The sequence below is a fragment of the Diadema setosum genome, chromosome 1 (genome assembly GCF_964275005.1).
Source record: "Diadema setosum chromosome 1, eeDiaSeto1, whole genome shotgun sequence".
In the NCBI taxonomy this organism is placed as follows: Eukaryota; Metazoa; Echinodermata; class Echinoidea; order Diadematoida; family Diadematidae; genus Diadema; species Diadema setosum.
This window is the reverse complement of record NC_092685.1, coordinates 22,045,814-22,058,122: the sequence shown is the minus strand read 5'-3', so window position 1 is coordinate 22,058,122 and position 12,309 is coordinate 22,045,814. Positions and strand designations below refer to the sequence as shown.

The window sequence follows — 12,309 nt, the reverse complement described above, 5'->3', positions numbered from 1 at the left end:
AAGTCGACTGTATCAATGGCTGGCAACTATTCATTCATCTTGCCCTGCAACTCATGAAATTTTTGTATTCTGCTTGTTCTGTTCTGCGTGATCTAAACTTGGCATCACCGCAAGAGTTATAAATTATGGTAACAAAATGACCTGCTAGGTTGTATTGTCATCGAAACACACCGAAGAGCAGGGTAATGGATGCTATTTGTGGTGACTTCCTTGGTGTGCTCAACATGGAACCTACAAAGATGATGGAATGTTACACCGAAATCCTAACTACTGTAAATGGGGAAACTTTCATGCCTTGAGTTTTTGGCATCATGCCACTCTCAGTGAACTTTACCAGTACTTGTTTACAATTTCATAAATGAGCTCATTTCTATACTTGGCTTAATATCAAATAAAGATTTACGTTCTCATTTTCTGTACAAGCTCAAAAAAGCCCATTGTTTAGTGAAACTTTCACACTATAAAAATTCTACAGACAGGAAGTATCACCATACTCTATCACAGCATTATTTCAATGATCATTTTTTTCAAAGAAATAATGAAATCAATACATACAGATCAGTCATATTAAAGAAAACAACAAAGAACTGCTGGTCATTTCATGATAACAACAGAGCTCTTAGTGCATAGTGCTATAAATATTTTTTTTTAAAGTCAAGGTTATAAGCTTAATGGGAGTCTCATAGACATACGATACTTGTTTGAATGACATTTGAATACTCTCATTACATAAGTCAAGGTATATTGGGTACAAGATGATCACGATACAGCGTACTTCATAGAATAAGATGAACAACTCCAGCAAAAAGGAGTTGTTCTTCTAATGGGCACTGGACAACCAGGTACCTCACTTGGGTAATGTAGATCACAGAAAAGTGAACTTTGAGACACTTAACTGGAAATATGAATGGGGTGTATGCACTACCTTTATAGGCCCTTGTGCCTGGCCAATTGGTGTTATTACCCAACAGCGGGCAGTGTATCATGTCTGGACTAGACAACCTGAACAATATATATCATATCAATAAATTAGTCTTCAAATGAACAACTTTGGAATAAATATCAAGTTCATACAATGGCATAATACTGCTAATGACCTCCATACTTGCCGTGGATGCATAATAAGGCAGGTTGATTGCATTTCATCAGTACTGTTAAATCATACATGCTAATATAATAACTAGATTCTTCACCAATCTATTCATCTACATGCTTCAATCTTGATTGATTTGTAAGGAACAGTTCATTATAAATCTATCCAAAATCATCAAACATTATACAGTGAAATTAGGCTACCTGAATTCCACATTGTCACTCCACATCCCTACAGAGAATTATCACAGTTTATGCAAACAATTAAGTCAGTCAAATCATATTCATCATATTAAATCAAACCAGAAAATTCTATAGACAGGAAGTAACTAATCTTTAGAGACCACTGGTAATTTCTGAGGAGTGGATTCATGATTTTTATGGGCTGCAATGAGCAGCTTGAGGCATCAAATATCATCTAGTTACATGGCTCAGTAATGCTTGTGATGTTATCTCTGCAACACTGGAATAATTGGGAGTACTGCCACAGAGTCTTGCCGCCACAACAGGTATAGATGTTGCTGTTATAGAGATTTCCACCACAGCAGCCAGTATCAGAATATTGCTTTCTGTGGATCCGCCCATTGCAGCACAGGTGCGTGTCTGGGTTATGCACCACTTGAACACCACAGCACTGGCCGTTTACGACGTTTAAGTGGAGCAGGCCATCGCAGCAGGTGTGGCGCGTGACGTCGTAATTTCCCTCCTCGCATACCAGGGGGTCCGCGTGGTTGGCGTCGCGGAAGAGGAAGGACTCGCCACGAAGTTTGTGACAGGTGTGAGTGGTGGGGTCGTAGCTGGAGCTGCCACAACACTCACTTTTACTGCCAATGTTGAAGAGGGAGGTTTCGCAGCAAAGCTTTTCCGTGTCGCTGTACGGGACTCGGCCACAGCACTTCATGTCGGGGCTCGTCTTTTCGTACCTGCACAGGATTACACCAAATATTCAACACTTGAAAACTCTCCAAATTGAAACAGGTACTCCTACAAACTTTAGGCTTGACTGCAGGAATTGGATTGATATTAACAACTGTCCATTAAATGCATTTTAAGAACCAGATGAAAGGGTGATGATGTACCATTTCCCTCAACTAATGTTTGCAAACATCTCAAACATGAACCAAACAGCATCATCTTGCTGATGCTTGGAACAGGTAAATGTCTTCAAACATTCCAATGGTGTATTTCGAAACATGTTCTGGTGTCTGAAAATATTAGGGTTTGCTGATAATCTTTAAAAAAAATAAAAGGAAAACATAATTTGGAGTACGCAAAATGTTACATCTGTTATTGCAGGTCTTTACATTTCAACAGCTGTCTTTTCCTGCATACATATGAAATTGTACATCTGTTATTGCAGGTCTTTACATTTCAACAGCTGTCTTTTCCTGTATACATATGAAATTGTACATCTGTCATTGCAGGTCTTTACATTTCAACAGCTGACTTTTCCTGTATACATATGAAACTGTATACAGTGTGTCAGTAATATGCAAAGATGCAAGGGACTAGCTACTGCTTTGAGAGCGCCTTGGTTAGCATACATCACACACCGGTAACTACTCAATCCGAGAATCTGTAATGGTTTATCCAAGGATAAGCAAGTTTGGAGTTAGCTCACGTACACATTGCTACAAATGACCTCTCTTTTTTCTCAGTTGGTCAAAAAGTTAATTTGTTTTTTAAGTGACTTAATACATAAGCCTGCTTGATGTAACAATTCATGGAATTCATTAATCATGCTCAAACAAAGAGTGAACTTGCATGGACCAGAATGGGCTGTCAAATAGCACATGGGGAAGCATCCTTTTCATTAGTTTTCATTGAATGTATTTACAGCATTTTAATTCAATATTGTCAATTACTATAGTGAGGATTGCAGTCAGGTGGATGTGCTGGCAAGCACCATTTGTATGGACTTCATAAATAATCATTACTGTAAAACCAGAGATTTATTTGCATTTTCGCAAGCTAAGGTCCATGAAATCAATTGTATGCGAAAATTCTTGTCTACACTATATTTAAGCATTTAATGCCTGTGGCAATTCACAAAAATTTGAAGCCGCAAAACAAAGCCATCAGCTCCAATTCTAGAACATTTCATGCCGCGAATATTTCTGGTATTACAGTAATATCATAGATGCTTTTATCTTGGTGAATTTGATAAAAACCAACGTGCCTAATGGTAAGAATGACCTTTTTCCACTCAAGTGAAAGGTGGAACTCAGAACTGGTTATTCCCATGCAATGAACAGTGGACAAAACTCAAGAGGTAACCCACAAATCCCCCGTCCACTTACCCTACGCCCTGGCAACAAATTTGTGACACACTGTTGATCAGACTGCGACCACAGCACACTCCGTTTGGCCTCACTGCGTGTTTGACACCATCACACACTATCTCTGCGTGCAGGTGGGCGACGCCGCCTGTGCAAATCAAGTCCTGGCCCTCCCGCTTGTAAAGGTTCCCATCACAGCACAGGTCCTCTGAGTTGTCGTACGTTGTGTCGCCGCAGCACTGCACATCTGCAGTACATGAAACAAAGCAAGTTTACCCTTCACCAATATATTCATGATACAGACATGTGCAACTTTGCGACATGCAACATATCACCTACTCTGCACAATGTGAAAACATAGCTACCAGCCAGCCTGCATAATGGCACAGCTGTTTGTTCAGAAATATTTCAGAAGAAGAGTTGTGAAATTTTGTGGGACATGTCACTTCCAATCCTGGAATAGTCTCCCCCTTAACACCCAGTCAGTAGTTGTCACACAAACCAATTCAAAACACCTTTAAAGGTATTGTTTACCATTGGGAGCAGTGATTTAAAAAATGTTTAAGTAATCACATTTGATGCATATGAATAGGTCAGTTGTATCACAAAACATCCTACAATATAAACATTTTGCAATATAAGGAGATATCACCATTTTTCTCAATAAACCATAACTGTAGACAATTTATTCTGAGTTAATTCTATTATAACTACTGTTCATATTTTGTACATTTAACAACACTTAACACTGACTATACTGACTAATATTCTTACATTGGTTGTTTCTCTCCCTCGCTTACGATTTATACTATTTTGAAGCACTAAAGCTGGTTTTTGTTTCATCTGCAAATTAAGTTTTGATCAAATTCTAAAGGTAAAGTGATCATATCAAGTTCGATGTCATTGTTTCGTTTGTTTGTTTGTATTGTTTGTTTTTGTTTCGTGCAATTATATCTTTTATTGATTATTCCAGTCAAGTTGAAGGGTATGACAGTTGAAGACCTGCTGTCTTCAAGTATATGCAAACAATTATAGCAAAGAAATAGCCTTACTCTGCCCGTTTCTGGGATGGATGTGTCCATTGCAGCATAGCTGACTCTGGCTGTTGTAGCCGACAGAGTGACCATCTGGTCGCGGGCAGCACGCCCCCTCTGTTAGGGCCGTGCCTGGAGTGTACCAGCTACTGCCATCACAGCAGGTGAGGCCGGCCCCGATGAGCTTGTCCCGGCAGCACTCATGCTGGTCGGGCCTGTAGGGAATCAGTGCCCCTGCGGTGACTCCGCATACCTCGGGGTACTCCAGAGCCTCACTGCGATCGCGAATCAGGAAGTTTTGATAGCACATGTGCGTCCTGTTGTCAAATAGTTTGTCTCCGCAAGGGCTGGTGGAATACAAAGGGTAAGAAAATGAAGACATCTTTGGGGACAATGGTAGATAGGTGGTGGGGTGATGGGGGAATACAGTCTCCATTCTCAACATGTTATTTTTGCAGGGAGTATCACAATTTGCCTCCTGATACTCCTGACTGGACTTCAGAAAATCTATGGTTGGAGTCTGTGGACACTGTACTTTTATATCAAAATCACCTTTTTCTCACTTGGCTAGAAAAAAAGAACAAAAAGCAAAGGATTTTAAGTTCCACATCATATCATATCCTACATTCCACCAGAATAAATAGACTTATTAAATGAATGAAGACATAAATTAGGATAAACGAGTGTTCACTTACTGCGCATACATAGGGTTGACATCAAACACCATGTCCAGGAAACAAGACTGGGAACGGCTGTTGTATGTCAGCACACTACAGCACTCTGTGTCTTGGCCCATCCTGAAGTGGAGGTGACCATGACAGCAAATACTTGTTTCATTGTTGTAGCTTCTGCCCAAGCATTGCGGTGTATCAGGCTTCATCAGCACACCTTCTCTAGTGCATATCTACATATAATAGAGTACGGTATAGAAGTTTTCAATTACATTATCAGTATTTGATACTGTGAATGATGATGTGAATACATACACACACACACACACACACGCACACATATCTAAGTGTGAAAATGATAATGATAAGAGTTAAAACAAGAGACGCGGGGGCCTTGTGCTCACCTGAGTATCATAGTTCACATACCACATAGTCTTGCAGACTATTACCTGAGAACATAGCAAACTTACGCTCTCTTTTAGCACAGCCTACCATAACTAGAGTTACCATAGATCAATAAATCTGCCTCTTGTTAACTGTACAGTCAGTAATACGATCGGCCCTGAACAGACGGGTAAGATACCATTTACTTTGCTGTCCCACTCTCGTGCTGTACGGCGACAAGAAAGAAACGAGGCAGAATTTCCCCTTTTCCATTAAAAGAGATCACAAAAATTAGGATACATAATTTTATGTACAGGTGAAACATGTCCAGCTCACCAGTTTATGATCCATCCCTCTTATACATCATTTGCATGCTCTATCAGATAGAACGGCCTTTGACCTTTGCTCTCCTACATTGCGGTGAAACCGCTGAGCATGCGTGTAAATACATGTGCGCAGATAGATCGCACAGTCCCCAAAGCGAAGTGAATGTGAATTAAGATACCACAATAAAAATTCTTTGGGCAAATCTTGTATCGCATGACATAATGTTGTGTATTTTCTGATTGGACCATAGCATTTACTGTATACCAGTACTCACCTCTGTGGTCGTGTTGTATGTGATAGGATGTTGAGGATTGGTCTCGCACACAGCGTTGTCATTGGGGGATTTCTTGTGGACCCTTACATTCTCTGATGTGCATAGTTGGTCTTCTTCCAGCAGAGCGATTCCGCAGCACTTGTCCCTGGCCTGCCCCCTGCCGTGCACTTGTCCAGTCACTCCTACATGCACACATAAAGCACACAGAATCAAGAAAATGTGAATACGTGAGATTGTGTTGTATCTTCAAAAATCTGAATCTATGAAAATTTCACGTAAGAGACATTCAACAGGCAGACACCCTGGATGGCACTTTTACAGTCCCCAGCAGATGCCTGACAGATGACAATTATGTGTTTACATTGCCACAAACTCCCTCAATATTTCCTCAGTTGGCTCACACTTATCTAACAATATATTAAATTATTTTCTCTTTTCACGTATAACTTTTCCATACCTGCTAACCCTGAGACTTAATAAATCTGAACAAACAAAGAAAAATTATTTAAAAATCTGAACAAACAAAGAAAAATTATTAAAAAATCTTAACTTTCATAAATTTCATATACTTTACTAGTAACAGATATTTAAACTACAAAAAATCAGAACACATTGAAATTAATGTACTTTCTTTCAGTGGAAAATCTGAATATTCAGATAAAACTGAACAGTTGGCAGGTATGCTTTTATATTTCTTACTTCAGAAAAACATAGTGAAAAAGAAACAATCTGCAATAAAAGGAAAAAGCTCTCTACCAGCAGGACTGCGAACAGAATCATGTGTTTCATTGTTAGTACAGTGGTTGAATCGACTGTTGCTGGCAGCCATACAGTTTGCAGTGAGTGCAAAAATTAAGCGGAATGCATTGGTACACATCTCGGGAGTACATATGCACGACGCAGACAAACAAGACTTGGACTCACGGTGAGATCTGGGGTCATAGGCTTGGCAGCAGGTTTCTGTCTTGCTGTTGTACAGCTGTGTTTCCTCACTGTTCACATAGCAGCACTCGCCCATTCCAGCCTTCACAGAGCCACCACAGCAGGTCTGAGAGAGTGGGTTGTAGCTGTCCAAACCACAGCACTGGTCATTCTCTGAGCTCTTTTCTACAACAGCACTGCCACAACAAAGCTGAGTGGATGTATTGTACATCACTATAAGAGTCCAAGGGGGTGGGGAGAGAAAAAAAAAATCAATCAGAATGAAGCAATCTACTGCCTGCTATACTAATAACAAGGAGCTGAAAAATGTTGCCTTCATTTTTAGATTTGTTGAGACCAAATACTGGTTGTTGTTTTTTTGCTTTGGTTTTATAATTATGGGTCACTTTACTTTGTGGAATTTGTTGTTTTTTGTCCTTCCTCCTTTATCCGTGCCTGCATTCATAGTTAATAAATATGTACTAAACGAAAGTGTAGAACAACACCCCATACTTTTTCATAGCTTGACATACAATTGTGGACAAGGTTCTGTGACATCAAAAACTCTGTACCTGAGAGGCAAGAACAAACGTGCATCCTATCTAAAGCGCATAGCTTTAGTGTGCGGTACGCATACCACATACCAGCCTGTCTGCCCATCCTGATGAAGTCACACACAACAATAAGACATGGGATGTAACACTAATGTGCTTGCCCACACGTATGCGGGCCCCCGTACGCAGTTTTTGTCCCACAGCATGACTTGATGGCATCATTGAGACCTTGTCTATATTTTACGAGCAAGACCTAATTTAAACATATTTAACTCGTCAAATGCAACAACTGCAAATCTTGCAACTCTTCAATTCTGTGTCATTTCCTCTTCCTTACAGTCAGTTACTGCACAGCATACGAGTAGACAGCCAACCATCTACGGTTTCTTTCATTAAATTCCTCCTTCAGTGCGATTCAGAAGGACAACATAGTAAAAATGGTCAATGGGGCACATAAAGCACCCGTTTTCCTTTGAATTCCCTTCCCCCAATTAATCCTCATAAGCAGGGTGTTAAAGGGTACTATACCATTTGCACAGCATTCAACACCAGAGGCCCTCTTGTAGAGTTGTTCGCCGCAACACACGTGTGACGACTCCAGGTAACTCTCCCGTCCACAGCATTTGGTGATGCCTCCGATGTAGGGGATGTCATTGATCCTCCTGCAGCAATGTTGGCTGTTTGGGTTGTAGGCCCCTGCCCGAGCACAGCATGCGCCATGCCCTGTCAGAACACAGACACACCCAACATAACTTTCAGATACCAGTATACTGTGCATACACCAGAAGCGCAATACTACGCTGGATTTTCTGAATGGGAAAAGGACTGCTTTTACACATCTTACACATTAACTGTACTTGCATTCAGTAAATGCTGGTAGATTAGTGAAACACTCAGTGATCATTGGATGAATATCAGATACTGCATTTACAGATTAAGAATTGGTAATATTTTGGTTAATGCCAAAAGTAACTCTCCAAATGGAAACTGCAATTCCTGAACAACAGAAAGAAAAGAATTAACAAATCTTTATTTTTCTCTGGAAGTACACATTCCTTTGACCAATTGATATATTCTGGTGAGATTCCTTCAAATCTTCTCTCTGTCATCTTTGTATTGTGAAACTACACTTACAGTAGAGTTCCTAAATAGTTCGGAAATTTGAATAAATGACCAACTCCTGAGTGGATTGTTCAATTTTCTGCAAATTTGCACTGCAAGTTTAATCTTTCCACATTCACTAAAACTGCATACATTTGGGCATCCCCCTCCCCCAACTTTGAACTTGAAGAGGTAACTTATTTCACAATTTGGGTGTTGAGTCTCTACCTACCAATGTCATGAACTTCCCCACCGCAGCAATGCTGGTTATCTGGATTATAGGGAGTTTCTCCACACAACTTTGCATGTCCTTTTGTCCCGATGTCAAAAACTCTGCCACCTGAGCATACTTGTGCACTGACGTTGTATATCTCACTGCCGCAGCACTCATAAAAGGGGTTTCTCTGACGCTGAACCTATATATCAAGTGGGCCAAAAACAAAATAATGAGTAAACATTTACATGCTCTGCATTGAATGAAAGCACAAACCACCACAGTGAAATAATAATAACATATGATGTGTAAGCAACAGATTGCTTGGCATAAACATCTGAGCCACATATATATCAGAAGTATCTATTTTCTCTCTTCTGCACATCATCTAGAATCTTAGAGGGTTTATATGATCACAGTCCTGCCTCATTTTTATTTATTTGTTTTTATTTTTTTATTTTTTTATTTTTTTTTTGGTCAGGAAATCAGAAATCCCAAAATACAGTAGCTATTTGTGTACCACTGTGCCAGGGTAAGTGTGTGTGTGTATGTGTGTTTGATAATATCACAGAAAAGTGAATCTTTAGCCTACTGAGGACGGGCTGATTTTGTTGCAACACACATTTTCCATAAAGACACCTGTCCGAGTATACTCGGGACTTGTTCCCAACGGGCTAAGGAAAGTATGACATAATCTGCTTACAATTATAGATCCATAATTATTGACTCACCCCATTACAGCACATAGTGTCAACGGAGTTGATAACATTCAGTCCACAACACTGGCTCTCTGTAATGCTCGTCTGCCCAACATGGCGGATGACCGCTTCTCCGCCTCCCGACTTGCAGCACAGCTCACTGTTGGGATCATACGGTCCCTCGTTGCCGCAACAATCGTGACGAGAGGTGGGACTGATGTCAAATGGTTGCAGTATGTTAGATGGGCCAGCAGGACAACATGCCTGACTGTTTGAGTTGTAAGTGCTTTCCCCACAACATTCAACACCTGTATTTGATTAAAACCAAAAAACAAGATTATCTAATAACACACACACAAACACACAAAGAAAATTATGAATAAATGGATATAGGCTTCTATTAAACAATAAATCCATAGCAACAAAGTACAGAAGAGGACCTACGAGTGGGTACTTCTGATAGTCAACTAGATATTGTCATAGATTGGTCCAGTGATAAGCTACAGAACGTATCTCTCCAGAAATATTTTTTGCTCTGTCCATGCAAAAGATGCACTCCCAGAATATGACCATCCATGGACTAGGCTCAAATTCTCAGCACATCCCATCAGTCCCACATAGCTATAGCATTTTTAGATTTACAAGCTGGCGTTGATTTTCTGACCATGTCCATATGCTGCACAGCCTCGTCGCTGTAGTGTTGATGAATAGATGAGACTAGTATAGAGTTCTCTGGGCTTTATCTTAATCATGTACTTCAGAATATGTAAACAATATTATGATGCTATAATTGTCATATCTGTATCATTGAGCAATGCAATGTTTAGATTGCCAACCATCATAACAAACAGGGCCTACGACATTTGTATCATTCAAAACTAAGTAACAGTGAACAGTCCATAAACACCTGGCCCAGATTTTCTCACTGGCAAAATCAAAACAAAAGTTAATGTGGGGCTCTGATAATGGGCAAGACCAGTCAGAGTTGAACTTGTAGCTCAATTCAAAACTATAACCATTTGCTAACTGCATCTAACCTTGATCTTACACAAGTCTGAGTTACATGGTAAAATTTTATTGCTCTTGAGGAATAAGTTCTCACCGTGACCCGCAGGTCTGACCTGCGCTCCGCAGCATACTTGAGTAGTGTCATTGTACGGCGTCGAGCCCTGGCAGCATTTGAGTTCGTTGTGTTCACTGTCGCTGAAATGAATTATGGTGTTTCCGCAGCAAAAGCCCTCTCTCCGGTGAAAAAATGTATCTGTTTGGTGTTGGAGTGAATTAAAACCTTGATTAAAATGATGACTCTCTGGTAATTATGATTTCTCTCTCTCTCTCTCTCTAACTATAATAATAATAATAATAATAAAGTACATAGACCCTATACATTTACATCTATGGGGTTATTACGGGCATCATCATTTCGGCTGAAGCTTCTAAACTAGCTAAACCGTATGAACTTGAAAGGTTGTCAGCAACGGTACCGTCGACCATCGACGCCTTGTCAGGATCCCACGCGACCGCTCGCACTGGCCTGCCCCGGACGGGGCCCCGATGGCCGACCGGCCGGCGCCGCCGGCGGCCGCTCCAGCAGCAGCGCCAAGCCCTATCCACCATCACAGGCGTCGCCCGCCTGCCCTCCCATCGCACACAGTGTGAGTTCGCCCTTACGTACTGTGAACGATCTCGTTGTGTGGTACACGTGGTGGTGTGTGCACCTGATAACGCGCATACCCACATGATATGTCTATGGAAATACAATAGAGATCAGTGGCGCACACAGGTGGTCAAGACTGTCTGTAGTAAATAAAATGTCATTGCCCAATGTGATCACCACCGATACTCCGATTGCAATTAGATAATCAACACTGATTCTCGCTAGCGCTGCAAACCATTTTTTTTTTTCTTTTTTTAGGGGGGGGGGGTTGAAAATTGGTAAGAACTTTACTTCAAATAAAAAAAGTGGTGTAAAGTTAGCAAATACCTCCGCAACAGGCCAGGAATCCTCTGCTGTCGTCTGCGTTTTGAACTCGGACCCTCCCTCCGCAACATACATGCGTGACTGGGTTGTACTCAGGACCATCAGCACCACATTCCCCAAGTCGTGTTGCCATGCCGACGCCTAGAAAAGGTGATCCGAAAGATGAGACATTACAATTAGATTTAAAAAGAAGAAGATCGTATTTCATTTATTTTTATTTTATTTATTTTATTTATTATTATTATTATTTTTTTTTTGCAGGAACCTTCAAAAACTTTACCGGTATAGATTAATATGCACTTGCATCGTTTAGAGCTCATATTATATACTTGCCTTTGGGTGTGTTTACAAAGAACGGGTAAGGATGGCTATCTTATAAGAGTGGTGGCTATTCTTATAAATACTATAATTATATTTCCTGTATTGAAATAAACATTATTTATGTTAGTGATGTTATCTTCAACATTTATGATAACAGCATCACCATGTGAAAGCAGGATCAAATTCTTATACCAGTTGTTACATGCATTTGTAGAATGCACATTGTACTTACAATGCTGTACAACCCCTACCCTATTGACAGTAGAAAAGTGAAATTTTAGGCCCTGTTTGTTTCATCAAAATGGATGATATAAAGTCAGTCATCATGACTAACACGAACACAACTAGTATAGTAGTAACTGCTGGGAAAAGACGTTGTCGGCTCTAGCGCAATCCTCTATATACGGACGCATGATCTCAGCGTCCTCAACTGGATTTATTCAATGCCTTATTGTGTG

General features: G+C 40.4%; 1 protein-coding gene across 1 annotated transcript; it reads right to left on the bottom strand.

The window, feature by feature from the left end:
- Positions 1 to 1,308: 1,308 nt before the first annotated feature.
- LOC140228322 (uncharacterized) lies at positions 1,309 to 11,100 on the bottom strand. Its single transcript, XM_072308551.1, has 11 exons — positions 11,034 to 11,100; positions 10,652 to 10,810; positions 9,583 to 9,857; positions 8,870 to 9,053; positions 8,065 to 8,259; positions 6,986 to 7,216; positions 6,062 to 6,243; positions 5,101 to 5,309; positions 4,424 to 4,752; positions 3,393 to 3,618; positions 1,309 to 2,015 (listed from the first exon to the last, which is right to left on the bottom strand). The coding sequence occupies exons 1-11, from the start codon at positions 11,041 to 11,043 to the stop codon at positions 1,511 to 1,513; spliced, it is 2,505 nt and encodes an 834-aa protein (XP_072164652.1). The 5' UTR covers positions 11,044 to 11,100; the 3' UTR covers positions 1,309 to 1,510.
- Positions 11,101 to 12,309: the final 1,209 nt, after the last annotated feature.